This window comes from Calidris pugnax, unplaced genomic scaffold, assembly GCF_001431845.1.
Source record: "Calidris pugnax isolate Ruff unplaced genomic scaffold, ASM143184v1 scaffold188, whole genome shotgun sequence".
Lineage (NCBI taxonomy): Eukaryota > Metazoa > Chordata > Aves > Charadriiformes > Scolopacidae > Calidris > Calidris pugnax.
In genome coordinates, this window is record NW_015091257.1 from 11684674 (window position 1) to 11704827 (window position 20154).

At 42.4% G+C, this 20154-nt stretch overlaps 1 protein-coding gene across 2 annotated transcripts in view; it reads right to left on the bottom strand.

Annotated features, from left to right (window-relative positions):
* Nucleotides 1-3184: 3184 nt before the first annotated feature.
* GEMIN8 (gem nuclear organelle associated protein 8) overlaps nucleotides 3185-20154 on the bottom strand; it is a 42384-nt gene continuing 25414 nt past the window's right edge. Inside the window, exons 5-6 of one of the 2 annotated variants that reach the window (XM_014960440.1) lie at nucleotides 19238-19484; nucleotides 3185-3303 (exon numbers count right to left, since the gene is read on the bottom strand). In XM_014960440.1, the coding sequence (XP_014815926.1) occupies nucleotides 3252-3303; nucleotides 19238-19484 (299 nt within the window). In that variant the 3' untranslated portion in view covers nucleotides 3185-3251. Of the gene's footprint in view, nucleotides 3304-11338; nucleotides 11678-19237; nucleotides 19485-20154 lie in introns of those variants that run through there. The other variant, XM_014960441.1, reaches the window with a different exon arrangement.

Sequence of the window (20154 nt, forward strand, 5' to 3'; positions counted from 1 at the left end):
GTTGGACTCTTTTACCATCAGAGCAATTTGGTTGCTTCAGATGCAAAGGCCACCTCCTTTGTCAGAGCAAATGCATCTTACAGTGACTAATATCAATCAGATTGTGCTGATTTACATTAATTGGGTACTTGGCATGCATTTCCTTTGCCTTTGTCACAATAATAGTATCCTAATTTTCTGTTATTTCCGTGAAGCATAAGGATATATTTCATCTTCTCCCATGATTGTTAACAAATTGATCTATTAAATTATGTAACCATATTATTCCCCTCTAAATGAGATCAACTGCTTAAGAACACATTAATATAACACAAAGGAGTGATGAAAGTGTGAACACTTCTTTTCAGGGAAATTAGTTTGTACTTTGCAATTTCAGGCCCCTGCTCCCAAAGTTGTGTGTGTGTGTATGTGTGTCTGCGCTCACATATAAAGTTGCAATGTTAACACTGTGATTTGTTTTCCATTACAAGAAATATCCCAGTCTCTCAGGCCAAAATCATGGGAGGCTTTCACATTGATTAGGGAACATACATGATTTTCCAGTAAGGACTTAGAGGCCCAATGCCATGCAAGCACTGCAGCACCAGGGAGTAAATGCTGCTTCTCTAAGAGGTAGTAAGTGGATTGATTGAATAAGCCATTTTGTAAAGATAGGAAAAAAAAATTCATACCAAAGCTGATCACTAGCAAGCTGCTTCCAGTCCCCACTGGGAATTAAAGTGGATGAGCTACGCACCTTTGAAAAATGACATTAATCATGGAAATAGCACATGACCCTTGATGAGAGTGGTGCTAAATAGCATTGAAATATGGCGGGAACTGAAGGCAAACGGTAAGAGCATCCCACTGCATGCAGCACTGTGTGCTGGTGAGGGTATAAATTAATTTTATTTTTTAAAAGAAATTCTTTAGTTGGATTTATGTTCTGTGAAGCTCTTGCAGCATACTGCTTGGTTCATATTAGGATCAGCTGAAAAATACGTCCCTGATTCTGACTGTGGTTGCACTTTGGGGTAACTTGCAGCATTGAAATCTGTGGGACTAGTTGCTAAGGGCAAGTTGGTCAACATGGTCAGTGCTGTCTGGGTTGGGTTTACGTGCTCTCTCCATAGTATGGGGTAGACGTTCCTATGGCAGTGCGGAAGGAGTTGGCCATATTAACACGTATGCAGTGAGAGGAGACTCGCTGTCCTTTATTAGCTCTCTGTCATCCTCACAAATGTTGGTCATTTTTCTCTCCAAAGAGTAAAGCAGAGAACAGCTGTCCAAATATTGGCTATGGCTCAGCAGTCAATGGGGATTTCCACTCACAGAGATACCGATTCTCTGACAACTGAAGAGAGAAGCTGACAGGGCTGACGTCAGAGTTTCCTCAAGCAAAACTACATTGCAATACTCAGATGAGGTCAAGAAGGCAGGAATACTTAGCTGGAATTTCTGCTAGGAATAGAAACTAAGGGATTTCATTTCAGAACTAAGTTGTCTGTAGAAATAGGTACTTCCCTAGTTGGGAAAGGCTTACAACTGGATTCTAGTCCACGCTCTTACTTGTTTATCAAGTACACAGTGCAAAGCAGAGAAAGGCTGGAGCATGCAGCACTTCAGCAAGTCTTGGTAGCTGGGTGGCTCCTTGCGTGCTATAGCTGGTAGCAGCAGAGTAGTGCTCCAGGCCAGCTGTGAGTTACGCTAGAAGGCAGATTGATCAAAACAATCTTGGCACCAAGGGGATTATAAAATGGCCTGGTGCCATTGCAAATTTGATCTGCAAAAGAGAAGGTGAAGGTTAGAATTTTGCATTGATTAATGTCATTCATTGGCTACGCTGGGTGCTCGAAGCCTTTTCCATAGCTTGGGTTACAACCTGCAAACATTTCTCTCTTTGTAGTGTTACCCTAATACTTGTGTGATGATATCAGGTATTTCAAGAAACACTTTCACTCTCTGCAGCAATATTCTTGGTGTCTCTCCTAACCTAGTCTGGAGCAGAGCATTCTTCTCTGGAGACGTTTTAAAGAGGTCATCTGATTTGGAGGAGAAATTGAAGCTAAACTTCAATATAAACATCAGTCAAGGAGAGGTAAGATGGAAAGGGAGAGTCTCATCGGTTGTAACTGAGGGCATGGTACCAGTCTGAAATTCCGCATTTCAGCGTACATTTCACCATTTCCAGCAATCAGTGGTGAAACAGATTTCGAGAGCAACTGAAGGCTGGTTGCGTGTAATTCTTCATATTTTTGTTTTAATCTACCAGGCTCCATCTGTCTCCCCACTTCTTCCACGGGAGACCATCGTAGCTCTAAACAAATCCCTGTTTTTCTGCGTGGACGGAACGGTGTGGTAACTGCTGCTACCTGCTTGCTCATCTCTCTTTTCCACTCCTACTGTCTTTCCTCAGGCGGTCTAACTAGACAGATTGCCCTAGACGTGGAAACCTTCCCAATTAAAAGCAGAATCAAAGCCAGGGTTTCCACTTAATGTTTTAGCTTTGACTAAACATTTAGTCGCGTTAAAGATAGTTTAATAATAAAATGTTCTGGTGGCACACCCGCTTCTCACCTCACACCGTGTCCTACCGTTGGCTGTAGGTGAGCCCCCTCCCATGGTTCCCTCTGCTAATACTGAAGCTAAGGGTTAATTGCAAATATTACTTCTTCTGACTACTACACAGGCAGTGCCAGTGAGTAGCAGGCACTGCCAGTTTCCAGAGGATCAGAGGGAGTGTATAGGATGCCACTCCTACGCTTGATTTTGCAAAAATCCTGCGAATCTCCAAAACCTTATAAAATGAGGGACTCATAAAACAGCCTCCCTTTAAATGTTAACGTGAGTGAATTTTATATTTAAGGGAATCAGAAGTGATAAAACCTGGTTTTAGTTGTAGCGAGTGTTCTCTGTGGCCTTTCTTAGGGTTCATCCATCCTCTCTGTCTTCAGCTCCTGTGATTCCACGCACCGTCGAGGCATGCTGGGGTTTTTCTCTCCCATGTGATCTTCTGTTCAAAGCGGCATTACAGAGGCCACGGATATTAAAGAGCAATAAGTTGACAATTGGATCACTCCGTACTGTCATCTGCGTGCCAAGAGGTGACCTTTTTGTGTTTTGAACTCAGCATCTCGGTGTAGATTAAGGGGAATGACTCATGCTCTCCTATGTCGTTTGTACCTTTTAGATGAAGCTGATCCGCTTTAGACTCCAACCGCTGCTACCAAAACCCCTTCTTAGTGCTCGCCGCAGAGAGCTGTTTGCGAAGTTCACCCAGCAAAATGCTGAACAAAATTGTTCAGATCATTGGTAATGTGTAGTCTGGGGGGAAAGAGAGAAAGGAAAAGATAAAAACGAGAAGTAATTTGATAGCTTAGCCAGCATGTAGGTATTCCTCCTGGAATTTCACATTCAGGTACGATAGTGTAAGGAATAAATATTCTTCAAAATCAAAACTGTTTCTTATTACCAAGTAGGTCATATTTCCAGCAACCATTTCTCAATATGTAAATATGAGCAGTGATTGCTTTAGAATAGATATAATTATATATTCGACAGAATGCATAATTTTTCCCAATGAACCATAGTTAATTTTATCTGAAAATTAGTGATTACCATTTTGGTGTTAATTACAGAGTGCTAAATACATCTTCAGTGTTAAAAGATAGACTAATCTCTGTTTCATATACCCCAAGTCACTTGTGGAATTACCAATGTCACTTTGCAGTTTTAAAGACACAAAAAACCTAATTAGAAGATATCATTGAAAATGAAGGATTAATTTTTAGATTAGTACCTCTGACAACTAAAGAATCATCTTTCACTTAGCTCTACGTAAGGGACCTTACCATAAGAACAGTGTTTTGCACTTATGTACATGCCTATTCTGTGAGGGTCCATGAGAGATCTGGGGAGATACCAGAGGGAAGAGAAAGGTAATATTAACTGGTTTTATTCTGGATACACACACTTGCTTCTGTGTCTTTCTCTCTCTGCATGCCACGTAGGTAACCCACACCTGGTAAGAAACCATGTAGGAGATAATATGAGGTCTGAAAGAGGGTGGATGGGCTCGGGAGCATTATACAGAGCGGAAAGCTTGTGAGTGAAAGGGTAAACTAACGTCTCTAAAACTGGATGGCTGTTACACAGGAAAAATACAAGTTGGTATGACTTTTCCTTCCATGTGTAGCCCACCCCGTTTCATCCTCCCCAATGGATCTGTGAAACGTGGATGAGAGATGCTGACAACTCTTTCTCCAAGTGAGAGAAAGAAAAGTCTTACCTCCTGCTATCCGGGTCACAATAAAATGATCCTGGTGAAGGCATTCTTCCACATGCCTCATTCTAAAACATTTGGGCTCAAAAATGCACTTGAGTTTGGTCAGGGATGATGGGTTCAGTCTAGCAGGTCTGGCTATAAACATTTAGTGAAGTGCTTTGCTAAGTTCTTGTTATGTTGTGGGCTAGGATTGTGTGGGCTGGAGAGGCCAGCCTGTTTTTAGGAGGAGCTGGCTCAAATGTATGGATTATCCAACATTTTCATTAGTACCAGTGGGGAGATTTGAATGTGGAATAATTTGCAAATGAAGAAACCAGACAGGGGCCAAATGCATACCCAAAGATCATTAGTATTCAACTTCAGAGCAACTTCTGTGGGAGCATATACGTACTTATTGCAATATCCTGAAAATAATTGCATACATATGTATGTTAGCCCTACCCTCCAGTGGTATCAATAGACTTACCCTAAGTTTTATGTTGAGTTGCAAATTAAGGGAATAGACTTTATTTTAAGAGTGTTGAACTCATGGCTGCCATCCAACAACTTCAGTATGGCACCCACCCAAGAAAGTGCTCCAAGGCAGCCTAATCAGGACAGAATTCCTGGCAAAAGTACATTTTGAGACAAGGCTTGCTCTCTTTTTCCGAAGTAGAAAACTCCTTTGATGGGAAGCACAGAGAGCATTTAAGAACATTCTCAGGTGCCTTTTTTTGCAAACTGAAAATCAAGCTCAAAGAGCTGGGAAGGAAAATTGCAGGACTCATTTTAACACTTTTCCTGATCCAGTTGGGCAGTGGAGGCTGAGTAACAGCCAGCTGATTTCATTTTAGTTCTCATTTTTTCACTTCTGTCAATAGGCACAAGCTCGTAACTTACGACAGAAGGTTTTAATTCTGCTTTGTAAACATGAATGGTGCCTGAGACTTAAACTGTATCATAAAGCTGAGTTAAACTCTGTTATAACAGGCTACCCAGCTTTAGTTTTCTACCAATATACATTTAAAAATGCTGGTTTGGGTTTTGTGTTGGGGTTTCCCTCCCTCCCCCCCATACACTATGGGGTTTTTTTGGTTCTGTGCTGCTCTTCACGCTTGGCACAGTCCAGTTCTAGCAAATGGCTATACTCAGAACTGTGCTTTGGGGCAAAAAAGTAATGTGTAGAGTAACTCAGTAACTCAGCAGCGGTGTGACTTGCTCAGTGTGCCCAGCAGTGCAGCAGCCTGGTGCAAACAGGCTGCAGAGGATGGGTGGCCTGGGCAACCCGGTGGCTGGTGCAACCCGGCAGGTTCTTCACTGGTGGGTAACAGAAATCCCCGTGGTGCCTCCCGCATCCTCTCCAGCTTTTCAACAGTAGATGCCTGGCCTCCCAGTCCCATGGTTAAGGTGCAGTCAGCCTGCCAGATGCAGTGTTGGGTCCAGGGAGTAAGGGTGCTGCCTGGTAGAGTACAATACAGTGGATATCCTCCTGCCGTCCCAGCCAGCTAGTTGGTTGGTATTCATGGATCCTATCAAGCGCAGCAGGACCAAGTCCCTGTTGGATGTTACCATCGGTGAGCAGCAAAGCAGGACCCACAGCACTGAGAGCATGCTTGAGCTCCTGAGTAAAAGCTGTTCGTGGCACCTCTTCAGACACCAGCATAAGTGCTGCTGTGGAGAGATTGCTGGCAGGATTTCCAGCATGCCACTTGCTACTCAAGCTGTGTAACCCAAGAGGATGACCTCCCTGCTGAAGACTGCCAAGAATCTTCTAGTCCAGTGAGTGAATAAGTCCAGTCACAACCTGGGGGAATTTGCATTTCATAGGTGTCAGTGCTCCCTCTGGGGGTTTGGCAAGTTCTGAATCTCTGTGTGTACTACTGTGGCTCTAGGTTGGTGGGTTAATGTCTCTACCACTCTAATTGAGTCCATATTCACCTGTCAGGTGCTTTTTTCCATCATCCATCCATATGACTGAGCGAAGTCAACCATCCAACACAATGTATGATGTGCAGTCTGACTTGTCACCCTGCCTATAAACAGCTTTTCCAGCCTCAACCTCCATCCAATCCAGGGCAAAGTCAGTTTGCCTAACAAACAGTGACATGCTCTTCACAACAGTGTGGGCCACACCGACAACGACGCTTGGCTGCTTCTGCTTTGTCATATAGAAATGGGACTCGGAAATAGACAGGAAGCTGCAGTCTCAGTTGGCCTTGATGGTGAAAAATCAGTGGTTCCCCAGGCAGGACAGCGAGCTGGCCTATGAGTTCTTCTGGATGGGTAATGAACAGACAGGCATCCTCCTCTGAGTCTATCTTCCATTGGTACATGTGAAGTATCCTCAAGACCACAAATATAAACATTCTGATCTCCTTGCCTTGATAGCACAGTCCCAGCAGTAACCTGATGGAGCCTCACTTTGCCATTCAACAATGAAGGATTATTGAATTTTATTAAAGTTGACGTGTTTCTTTGCTGCTTTGGTGATGGCATCCATCATATGTTTGCAATTACAGGAATCTTGCACAGCACTGTAATGGAGAACTGCTGGAGGAGTTTATGTCGCCATCACAGTCTTCTTCAATATTGACTTGCCCACAAGACTGCTGGCAGTGCCCTCAGAGCCAAAGTACACTCTGGCACTTTCATATGCCATGTCCATATCTGACTTAGCACTGCTAGAACTGTTTAGAAGCCTCTGCAGACCCTGCATACAGAGATGAAGAAAGCCACCTTCTGAAAACATGCTGAGTTTTTTGTACCAGAAATCTTTAATGTATCTATTTCCAGTGCTTTCCCAGCTTTTGCAAACTTTTCTCCAGGACCTTCCTCTGATACATCAAACACTTGCCTTTTTACTGCATTGCTCAAACTTCCTCCAGATGTTACACTTGCCACAGAGATGAGTGGGATGGCTTGGCTCTGACAGTTGAAGAGCTCAGTACTCAGACCAAGGCAGTTGTGCAAAGCAAGAGTGTCACTCCCTGCAGCCTTGCCATGATGATCTGTACCACTCTAACAAGAGTTTCAGGAGAGTTCTGGAAGACATCTTGAAAGGCATTTGCTGGAAGTCGCAATATTATCAACGGAATGGCTGCTCAGGCTGAGACCATTTTATAAGGAGCAGGGTGACATGTGATAACACCAAGAATGCTGAGAAGGCTGGGGATGCTGTCTCCTGCCAGCACCTTCTTAACAACCACTTCTGTTCCATCACTTTCTTGGATGCAAAGTTCCAGCTTGCCATCCTGCACAACATAAATGCTGCTATCCAGCTGCCTGCCAGTGATGTGATCATCATCCTGACAGCTCGACATGATTTTGTATATATTGTATATATTTCATTATTTTCTTCTTATTATTTTATTAATATTTTCATTAAAGTAGCTTAGTTTACTTTTTAGAACTCGTAAGTCTCTTTTCTCTCCCTGAAGGGAGATGCTCTCCCTTCTCTGAAGGGGAGAGAAGTAAAAGAGAGCATCTGTCATTCGTTTCAGTGGCCAGCCCAGCTCAAACCACAACAACCTGCCAGAAATGTGACATTCGGGAATAAAAAAGCACAAGCCACTCTGGTCAGATGAGCGAGAGCCCCTCCAGGAAAGCCCCATCAGGATGAGAATGCAACTGAGGAACTTGAAAAAGAACAACGAGATGGCATTTGATATTAAATAGTGGTTTTGGAAGATTAGTTTAACATCTCTTTCCCTAGATTAATAAACATGGTGAGTTTTTTCTTAAAAAAAATCCAGAAAGCTATTCTAAACATAAGCCTTTTCCTCCTATTTTCAGTCCAGACACTGAAGTTTTGTAACTGCATGAGCATATGATTAAAAATAAAAAAGCAGAACACAGTAGTCACTCATATATATCCATGATCCAATTAGAAGAGATGAAAAAGTAAATAAATGGAAGTGTCGAGTATCTTATGTTAGTAATCATTTTATCTTTCATTTATAGCATTTTTAAAATAAAGATCTCTTTTTTTTTTAAGATTCTTGTTATCTGATTCTTGTTTTCTTGGAGTTCAGCAAGCAGAAAAATAATACCATTCCAAGAGAGGAATGCAATAACACTTTTTATTACAGCTATATTAAACATGGGCTACTGTCATCGGTGGATTTGGATGCTTACTTTTCGTACATTTTTTTCTAAAAATAAAGTTCAGGCCAAACTTGAGTGTTTCTTAGCTGCCATATAGACTGCAACATTAATTCTGGCCTCCCACATTCCAAAGAAATAACTTCTTTGTGTTTAAAAGATAAAAGGGCCACAGGCAAACCAAACGTCACATGAACCTGGCAAACAAAATGACCCAGGCCCATTAGAGAAGGAAACTGCAGCTTGAGAAATGATCCCCAAAAGGCCACGGCACTTGGGCCTTCCCTGTTTGGAGCCCACCTTGAAAAAGACGCAGAAGCGCGTGACTGGGCCTTGAAATAGCGTGAATGGGCTTCTCCATATGAAAGCAAGCAACAGGATGATGCTGTGGTGAGCTCAAAGGTGTCCTCCCGGGACACCGGTAGCAGATGATGTGCAGGAGGAACAGGAGACAACAGCCAGCACTGGTCTCCAGAGCTGCGGCGTTTCTGCAGAAGGATAGCTGGAACAGAGGTGAAGGAGTCTGGCAAGATGGCAATCAAGGCAAGAAACTGAGCAGGAGCCAGAGAAAGGTCCAGAGCGGGAGGTGAGGCTCTGGAGACAAGGCCACTGAGGGAAATAGGGAGAGGAAGTGATGAGCAAAAGAAGGAGTCCATGGTCGTATTTCAGAAAGGGAAAATAAAAAGGATATTATTACCCTAGTTTTTAAGGCACCACCTGCTGCTTCACCTGCAGTTACAAGTGGCCACATCTGTGTAGCGACTGGGTACATGTTCATAGAATCATAGAATGATTCAGGTTGGAAGAGACCCTGGGGATCATCGAGTCCAACCATCTACCCTACTCTACAAAGTCCTCCCCTACACCATGTCCCTCAGTACCCCATCTAAACGTCCCTTAAACACACCCAGGGATGGTGACTCCACCACCTCCCTGGGCAGCCCTGTTCTGGGCTTGTGTCCTGTCTTTCCTATCACTCCCACAGGTTTCGAACCCCACCGTCACAGATTTTTCCAGCTTGAAAATTCCAGTGGTAAAGTTAGAAACCTGTAGCCATTAGAATAATGGGAGATCCCTAGAGAGAGCAAACACTGCTATGTAGAGAATTTATTAGCAGCAGGAAGAGAAGCCTGTATCAGCACTTTACTGGTGGATAAATCAGTGGGTTTGCTAATGATGTTTCGGTTCTCTTGATTGAATTGGATTTGTAAGAGAGAAATGCAGCTGCAGACTGAATTGCTTTATATGACAAGAGAATAATGAGTAGCCAATCCCGAACACCCAGGGTTTCTGTATATATGGGATAATTTAGCTTCCGTTCTTGTTGTTATTATTTTATATGCAAATGAAATTATCAACGCCTTTATATAATCGCTTCCTGGCTCACATTTATTCCAGAGTTTTTGCCAGTTGGAGGGCAAGAGAAATTTCTTCCCCTCCTTTTTAGCCAGGATCTAACACTAAATCTTAGTCCTGGTGCAGCCTGTGGGAGTTTTATTATATTATAGATATGACCCGTTCAGAGACATTGGAAGTGAACAGAAAATACTGGAACAGCCTGTGGTTATGAGAGTGCTATTATTTATTTGGAGACAGGGCCCATTACCTTATGCTATTATCTACATGTTACATGTGCTGGGTTTTGCATATTTTACTTAACATGCACATCAGGTCCTTTTAACAGTGGTGGTTTGGAGATGATCTGGCTAAGTGCCCTCATCAGCTTCTTGCTAGGTTGTTCTCTGGGGTTCCAGCCAGTAAATCTCTATGTGTTTTAAGCTCTAAATAGGCTACTGCTCCCCCTCCGAAGGATCACGCTGAGCTGAAGCAATGCCCGCTGGAAAAGTAGAAAATGGGATGCCAGCTGGCAAAGAGGGCTGAAAAGAGAGAAAAAGAGATAAAATCATTCTTAAATTGAGAAAGTGCCTTAGCAACGTCCTCATCTGCTGGGTGGGAATAGATCATGGTTGCCTGGTTGGTCTTTCAAATGGCTGAGCTCCTAAATTACAGTTACGCCTTGCCGTTGGAGAGAGGGAGTTGACAGAGATGTACTGTTGAGACACACTATAAATTAAACAGATGGATTGTGAAGTCCAGGCTCTCTCTCCAGTGATTGTTCCTCCCACTAGGGGAAAGTCTTACAAAAGCTTCCCCCTGATGCTCAATGGGACCGCGGTGGTTTCAATCCACTGTGACTTGAAAAAGGCTTTGGCCAGTAGGTAGGACAAGTGGGGAAATTTACTGTGGGTGACTGACTGGAGTCTACCCAGAGCGAGGAGAGATGAACTGGCAACGACATCCTTCCCACCACTTGCACAGCAGTGAGGAAGTTCTGTGGCTTAATTAGGCAAAGAGGAGAGATTGATCTTCCCTCATCCCCCGACAGCTCGGGGACAGCAGTGTGGGAAGGATCTCGGCACTTCATGCTTTCAGTGTTCACGATGCCAGAGGCACTGCCTTTTTTTTTCTGGTCGTCTAGATTAGTCCTTCTCATTTGCTCTGCTGGCAACACTTCATGCCCCACGTGTGGGAGGCGGACAGGAGCGTAGGAGCTGAGAGATGGAAGATGAAAGAGCAGCATCAGGCTGCGGAGAAGCATGTGTTGGGGTGGAAGGGATACAAGCTAGGTAGGAGCCTTTGTGAAAAAGATGATGAGGGAGCAAGGAGAACACATAGGTGGACTGAAAACGACGGAGGTAAGAGAAACCCTGGAAGCAGCTCAGCTGGATCCTTGGAGATCTAAAGTATGATGGACATTGCCAGAAAAACGCATCCCAGTGCAGATCCACTTAATTCAAGGCAGCTCGGTGGGGACGGCAGCAGCGGGAGCGGCAGTGTAGGTGTTTTTCCTTCATGCAGTATGCATTCAGATGGTATTTCAAGCCCTGCAAAACGCAACTGCTAAGCTGTTCAACATTTTAAAGGTTGCTCAGTTAAGAAGTATAAAACAAATGCTCAAGTTTTATTTCTGGAAACCAGGAAATGAAAATAATATTAGAAAACCAACAAACCAAACATAATTTTTATCGACGCTTTCTTCACAATTATAATTTTGGGAACCCTATTAGAAAAGAAAAATCTGCATTGTACTTGAGATTCTGTTGTATGTTTTCTAGCATTATAGTGGTTTTACATCATTTCATGCTTCAAAAGCCTGGCATGAAGAAAGTTAAGCTAGCAAACCAAATTGTTCAATTACTGGTTTTTAATATGGTAAAGTTTCAACAATATAAACTGTTGGTATGTTTTATTCCAGTAGGATGTGGTATCTTCTTGGACTGAAGTGAACAATTCTGTTAATGCTGACGGCGACTACCACACTGCAGGCTATGCCTAGAATGACAAGTTTCCACAATGTAATACAAGCCAGTGGTGCAGTTAGTTATTATCAGTGCATTTACCACAAAACCCCTTTAGCCATAACCATGCTGTAGAAACAGATTTCGTTTTGCTAGGCTTGAATAATGCAAGCAACACTGCTAGACTAAAAGAGCTATCGAAGGGAAGAGGCTACAGTAGGGCAGCTATTTTTCTTCTTCCAAACAAGATTTACCAGCTGTTGACAGGGAAAGTCTAGGACATCTTTCTAGAGCAGCTCTGCATAGTAACACACTTGTGAAGGGCAAATAACTAATCTCCTTTAAAAAGTTGTCTATAGGAGCACTTTTGCATTCTGGGGATACACTTTTATGCTCTCACACTGCAGCTGCAGATGACCTGCAGAGGGATCTGCTCAACAGAACAAGCAAAGGAGGGAGCACTGAGCACTTTGTCAGTCATTTTATCCCTTTGCTTCGCTGGCAGAGGAGAGCAGTTCTGGAGTAAGGTCATTCTGTAGCACAATGCATCTGTTCTTTCTAGTGTGTCCCTGAAATTAATTCATCATCTGACATTTATGACATCAAGTCCTGTTGCCATGGCACCCAGTCACGTCACACATATCACACATGCAGCATCACTGCTTTCAGTGCAAGAGAAAGCCTTAAAATGGGCAGTACGGTGTGCATGTTCTGAGTTCAATGGCCAGCAGATAATGTAACGAAGACCACAGGACCAGTAGATAATGATAAAAGAAAGATAATGTAACAAAGACCACAGGACCAGTAGATAATGATAAAAACAGCCACCATAATGGCTGGTACTAGATGATCTCCAGAGGATATCATTTTGTGATTCTGTGATTCTGGTCAGCTGCAGGGCTTCTTGGAGGAGGTGCCAAGAAAAGACTTCATGCGTGCCCCTGCGACACCCAGGGTGGTGACACCAAAACAGGACCACAAACCAGCTGTGGTGCTGCTGACACAGCTCTGTGGCAGAGCAGTATAAATGTTATGCTCAGGAAGACTCAGTTTAACACTTTCTTGACTCCAGTGCAGGATGATCTGGCATTAATTGAAATCCTAAATTCAACAACAGATATATAGAAAACTGCCAAAAAGTCATAAATATTACTAACTTCCCAGATGTAGTAATTCTGTTGCACCTGTTATCTTTTTTTTTTTTTTTTGATTACTCTTGGTTTACAGTCCTTTTCAGATTTATATTCTCCAGTTATGCAAGGACTATTCTGTTTGGAGCAATTTATCAAACTTTTTTTTTTTTTCAAGCGCATTGCAGCAAAAGTGATTGAAGTTTTAGCTGAATCTCACCACTTTGCATAAAAGGAGGATACTGGAATGGGAGGCTTTGGTTATTACTCAACCATTTCATGGAACGTGCTACAGACCAGAAGTGTGGCCTTTGATGAATTATTTCTTAAGTGAAAACATACTTCAGGCATTTAGTTCTGTCACAACAGTAACTCCTTTCCTTCTCTCCGGGGGGAGGATATTACAAAACCTCAAGGTACCCTGCGTTTACATTTTTGGAGCTCTCTGACAGAGGACAACTTAAACTTGCGGCAGTCTTGATATTTTATTATGCTTCGCAAGAGAGAAGTGGGCCATGCAGTCCTAACCAGCAGAAGTGGGGGTGACAGGAAATGGAATTTGCTTTAAAGTGGAGCCTAATTAGTTTCTGAAATGTATCAGACAATGTGGTTGCCGGAGGTAGCAAAAACTAGACATGATGACCCAGGAGATCTCTTCCTGTCCAGTGCAAAGGATGGGAGTAAGACTTAGCTACGTAAGAATCAAAATTAATGAAATACAAGGCACGAACTTTTTCTTGCTGGATGCTTGTACGTGTCTAGACCAAAAAAAGAGCTGACTGAACCTTGGGCCTCCAACTCCTGCCACGGTTCACATTGAAGCAAAAGTTATGAACCTGAATAAAGCAAGTACACTCCTTGGCACAGCGGCTGCAAACCTGCACACTCAAGACACTAACTTTTACACAGAAAATAGCAATGAAAAAAAATATCATTAGAAATCTTGGGATAAACCCTTCCCTTTGGGTTTGACCAAAACGAGCATCACTTTCTGTGTACAGTGAGGCAAATAAACGCATGCTTTTCTGGATGTTTCGTAATAGAGAAAGCTGGCAAACATGTCTGATGAAAGAAACGCAAAGGGATCAGTTTTTATACCAAAGCTGGAAAAATTCTTGAAGGCTGCGAGGACTACAAAAATGTGCTCATACGTTCTAACAGTGGCAACATTGCCTGAGGAATACTACCTCTAGACCTGCTCATCTGATTGCTCAAGCTAGTGCTTCCCTTAATCCTTTTCACAAGAAGCAAGCTGGATTCCATTGAACAGCTTAGCAGCAGGGCTCTTCCAGCTCGGCTCCTTTGGGCTTACAGTGAGGGAGTGATCACACCATTAAGAGCTGCTGGCAGACCTCGATGGCAGTAAACTTTGGTGGAGTTGAGCCACAGGGGCAACTTCTGTACCTAGGGAAAAGGATGCAGGGGATAGCCAAAAGCTGAACCTCAGGACTGATTATTTCAATCTTCGCATTTAAGTAGAGTCTAAAAATCACTATAAACAGATCAGCAGCCTAGTTAGCTTCCTATGCCATCCCCCCATGGCAACTCTCTAGAGGACAGTATAAGAAAATTCCATGAATGAAGCAATATTTTATTACCCCTTCCCAGCTTCCAGTAAGGTGCAGCTTAGGGACAGCCCAGGACAGTGGTGTAACTTAATTTTTAACAGCCCCTGATAGACTTGTGCCCCCGCATCTTTATTGAACCCAGATTTTGGTAAAGTGTTGCTTTTATTTAAAACACAGTCTAAAAACTAAGGAGAACCACTTTGAACTCCGTTTGGAAAAAATCCCTTCCAATCCTTTCCACTTTTCTCATCCCTTCCTCCAAAGGTATTTCTTTGGGATGGCTGTAAACAACAGCCATGGGGATAGCAGTTTTGTGTATTTTGGCTTTTCAAACAGCTTTGTAGGCAAAAGATCTCAGTGTAGTTTAGGGAACCAGCAGTGGTATTGGCATCATTAGGCTGAAAAGTATTTTCTTTTCAAAAACTATGTATGTTCTCACTTAATCTGTTTGCTTGCTCTCTTAGAAGAAAGTGATTCATGATTAAGGGGGAAAAAATCCTTCTGTGACTCTGCAATTAATAGAATCCATGCACAGAGAATCTTGATTACACACTCAAAGCTCAAGATGAGCAAAGTCTTTCTCCTCTTTTGGTCAAGCAAGACTTCTGAGCTGCTTGTGCCCTGCAGAAATTAATAGTTGAGGCTGATGCGTGCGCGCTCACCTACTTCAAGAATGGACTGAGCCCAACCAATTCTTCCACTATGCCAGCCAGGTCTCCAAGAGAAGAATACCCAGCTAACGGTGTCACACTCTATCACCTCCTCACCCAGAGCTCCACTGCACGTGTCTCTGTGTACCAGTGCAGCAATTCCAGCTGGGTAAGAATATATGAAGGGATGTAAGGCCTTGAACTTCATACTCTGGCTATAACCACCCTTCAGAAGTGGCTGAGACTCCCTCACTGGCTGCTATTCTACCTAGGAGAAAGGCCCTAAGAATTTCTTTCCTTTGGACTATCCAGGCAAGATCACAGGAGACAACAGAGCAGGTTATACAGGGCAGACTATTAATGAAGTAGCACACGAATATGAAAACAGAATTTTGTCACAGCATGAATTGATTATTTATCAAATTGTATATTGTCCAGTAACTTATGCTTCTAAAAAAGAAAGAAAACAGGATTCTGGATATTTCCTTTTGACAGACTGTATTTTACATTTTGGGCAATCATCTTGGCCCTTCTGTAATTCTTTCAGCCAAAATATTCAGACTAGCATGCCAAAAAAATCATACTTAAAAATCCAAATTTAAGCAGCCGAATCAAAGTGTCTTGCTTTTCTCAATTTCTATTCAAAGAGTTGGACTCCTATTAATGCAACAAGATGAAGATGCCAATATTTGAAATATATTTCATATAATGAATAAGTGAGAAGCTTTTGCAAAGAGAAAAAGACACGAGTGAACAAATCCATAGGGATTATATATGTGTTTATCCTTCATGAAGGCTGTTATGGATTTTAGGTTGTTTTTTATTAAAGCTTCATCTAAGTACAAGATGTTTGCAGTGAGCCATTATACAAGACTACCATCAAAAAGGATGAATACTTACCAATAAGGTTGACTAAAAGAAAAGTTATGCTCATCAAAATTGTTTAATCTCTTCTCAGTTTGCCTATACACACAGGCATACTAAACTGTCAGCTGCTTTATGGGGAAATAATTCTAAAAGGACAAATGTCCTTGACAATGTCACCAATGCGTAAGAGTAAGCAGTTTTTCTTTCAGTAGGAAAAAGGGAGGTCATTACTTCATTTGTATGTTAAATCTGTACTGTGCTGGTTCTCACAGTTTTTTAAATTTCTTTTCAGAATGCTTTCAGTAGAAAAAAGACCATTTTTCTCCAATCTCCAAAGTGTCTTCAACCAATCACAAATAATTCTTCTGAAGATGAGGCTGATTTGCATATTTGCATGTAGCAAATGAGGAAATCAGTTCCTGAAATTAAGACTAATTGATTGTATGACAACTTGTGACTTCAGGATGTAATTCATTCTACTGGAGCTGGGAAAAGCTCATGAGAAACCACCACCAAGAAGTGAAGAATCCCCTTTGGGCAGAACTGCAGTTGGCATAACTGAAAGTGAAGGTTCTGGACAAGGAATAATCAAGTCTGCAGCATCACAGTCATGTTCTAATCAAAAGGCTGGTGTAACATTGTATTTGGGGGGAAAAAGTAAGTCTACATGGTCCCATGACCGAGGATTGCAGCGTAAGACATATGTAGAAGAAAGGTGAATGTTACACATATTCTGACTGAACAGCCATTTTTGAGTTGCAGTTGCATTGCTTCCACGATGACATGTTTTTATGTGAGGTATTTCTTAGAAAGTAAAATGACACGGGAGCTGGAGTAAAAGAAGTGAAATCCCATCTCCAAGTTCCACTGAACTACTAGCAAAATGAGACATCTGGCCAACTACCAGCAACAGCCCATCCCCTGAAATTGGTGAGCAGTATAGAGATTATTTGGCAGCAACTCTTAAGCGCGCAGTAGTGTATTCCTGCCTTTCAGACCTTAATACATTGTTCCTAGGGAACGTTTCATCCAGTACTCTCTACTTTCAACCTCATAAAGCCTATTAAACCCTCCTAGAAATAGTTAAAAGAACCAAAGGCAAGGAAATTTCTTTTATATTTTAACTGAAGTAGGAAAGGAATTCAATGTTTGTCTTGTATGAGGTCTTTACAAATACTTTTGGAGACCAGAATTTCTGCTTCTGCTAGCAGAACCAGTTGGATGCAGAAACAACCACAGCAAGAACTGGGAACTGGGTTGAAAAGTAGGAACAGCCCAGTCCTACCCATCCTTTCTTTGTTCTGTCCTGAACTGCACAGGGGAGACACCATCATCACAGTGCAAACTTTTCCAATAGGAACAGAGAGATCTGTGCAGGTTAATCTGGGACAGGGTTTCCCTCCAGCAGGTGCACCAGTTCTCCCATTCATTTTGTGCCATACTGTGCGTGTGTGGCATTCCTGTGAAAGTCCCATCAACACTCTTCATGCTTCTCAGTATGTTAAAACTGTTCTTGCTCTAAGTTCAACATTCCTTTAACAATATTATAGCTAAAAGAAAGCTTTAGCATCTGAGAACTGGAGTGCTGAATTATGGAAGTTTGCTTATAAAAAAAAGTAATTACAAGGTATTATAAAGAGAATTTATTTGGTTAGCAAAAGGAAACCCAAACAAAACACTGAATTTCTGACAAAACCTGCCAAAAACAAGAGTGAAGACAAATGCAGAACTGTTCATAACCCTTTTCCCTCTCCTGTCTTGCACAAGTTTTTCCGATTAATCACACCAGTAGTAAGTCTTGGAGATTGGGGGCTTTTACTTTCAATGTTCAATTTATCTCCGTCTCATCACATCTAAAGTGAAGGAGGTGGAACTGAAATTAAAACGCTGCTTTGAGAAAACATTGTTACTACTAGTAAAAGCAAAGATGTTCCAAACTGCACCCCAGACTTGCTTTGGTGCTGCTGGCTGCTGCAGAGGGCTCAGGAACTGCTGGTGTGCAGTACAAACTACACACGCTACAAAGATACACCAGACACAACGGGCATGAAGTGAAGTTAGAATTTTAGTTGTGACCTTCCTCTGTTGCCAAAAAGGGATATGAATGTTTGTCACAATTAAAACAGCATAAAGTTCTTTTGCCCTGGCACAGAAATGCTGCTTAATTCAAACTATAGCCCTTCAGCACACAACGGCACGTAGCAGAAACACTTCATTGAAAGGGTTCAGGGTACCATTTTCTAAGGCATCATCAGTATTAAGGGGGCCAATTCTGCCTCTCTCACACAGACCACTTGTGTGCTTCATTCCACCTGGTCAGCTACTACTGGGGCAAGCACAACTGATCAATAAAGACTGACAGAAGTGGAGCCAAACAGCCTGCACAGATGGGTAAGAACACACAGAGGCACATCTAACCTGCCTGTGTTTAAGCTTTGTGCATGTGATATGCAGGTGGGCATCGGAAAGCTGCACCTAAAATAAACACAGCCCTCAGGGCTATGTGGCTTCCACGCCTCCATATATAGCATACAGACATATCCTTAGTCTATCAGACTAATACGTCTTCTTTAAAGCTTCAAACCAATTAGATGCTTTTTATTAGAATGGCAAAAATCACTGCAGGCATTGGCCCCGAGTGCTTTGTCCTCTTAAGCTTCTCTTCTGCTAAACAGATCTCTAACAGGCAGAGCCACATCAGGCTTCTCCCCTGCTCCTCCTGCCCCCTTCATTAAAACATTTTTCTATGTAATTTTGCTTCAGAGGGAACTCCTGCCAGAGAAGTATCAGTCTGGAAGAAAAACTTCCTGCTTTATTATAAACCTTTGAAAAAGAATTCAAATGGCTGAGCTGCAGTAATTTGATATGTTGTATCTTGGCCAGTGGGCTCCTGGTTCTCAAAAAAAATCAAAGATTAGCAGACATAACACTTCGAGCTGTGCTATGTTAAACAGGATCCAAATGCTACTATGTTAAATAAGACTGAAAAACGAGACTATTCAATTTCCTAAATGGGAAGAGCAGACAGTTTGTATATTCTTTTTCTTACTGGCATTGCTTTAAGTCTTCCCAGTTCACTGAGTATAGACATTGTTATGTTTCTTGCGAGCATGGTCAAGGCAGGCAGGTATCAAATGAGTGGAACAGGTTTGATACTACTGTCCCTCCTACTACACTTGACAACTGTATATAGGTAGAATGGACTGTGACCATCACTGACAGACAGTGTAAAAGGAACACAGGACAAAGAAACACGCTGCCCTTGCCAGCCTCTGCCCCAAAGCCAACATTTGCAGTTTGTTCTTTAAGCAGCAAAACCTGACTGAGGCACCTGTCCCTACACCCCTGTGCCAGGGCAGAGCACAGTCCAGGTACTCACAGCTTAAGGGGAATAATGGGCCAGTATTTGGGCTGCTTTTTGTCACAGTTTCTATCAAAGATAAGTTGCATGGCAGCCTCCATCGCCTGGATTTTGGCAGCTTCAGCACCATACAGTATCTTCATTTCTGCCATTCGCCTCTCCCCAGGTCTTTCTGCGGGCGGCTCCACAGAACGCCCCGTCCTTTTGTGAAGGTCTTGATCAGCTTCCACGTACTGGTCCTCAGCTTCCAGCTGCTGCTGTCTCCCTAGACAAAGAAACCACAAGAGATCTAAATTACTGAGCCATCAACCAATCATGTTTTATCTTTTTAGATATTACGTATTCAAATTTGTGCTGGGTCTAGAGGGCCAACATCCACACATTCTATTTATCCTGCTGTGCTCATTATGCATAATGAGAAATTCCTACCAAACAGCACAATAAAGCCAGACTGGAAGAAGCGGGAAGAAGGGAAGAAGACCCTGGAATTGAATCCTAAAATTGTAGAAAACCTCTGTATTAGCAATAACAAGTAAAAATAAGCACTGCTTCATTTCTCCACAACATACACATGCCCTGAAAAGGAAAAAAAAAAACCCCAAACCCCACTCTTCCCACTCCCCTCCAAAAACCAAACATCAAAGAGTTGAGTTATTTCCAAAGTAATGACTTAGCAGCTGAGATAAAGAAACAATGCACTGGACAATGCAACTTTAGCTGAACCACAGCCAAGAGAAAATGTAATCAGTTACTATATGAAAATGAACAAATCGGTCATGTAAATGTCTGCCATGAAGTGCATCCAATGAAACACAGCTGTAAGCACTGCATTTAGATAAACTAGACAACCCCATCCATTTCTCAAGACTTGCAAAGTTCAAAAGATTAGCAGATTAGTTCTGCTAATTGCTTTGAAGACAAACCAAAACGGTACC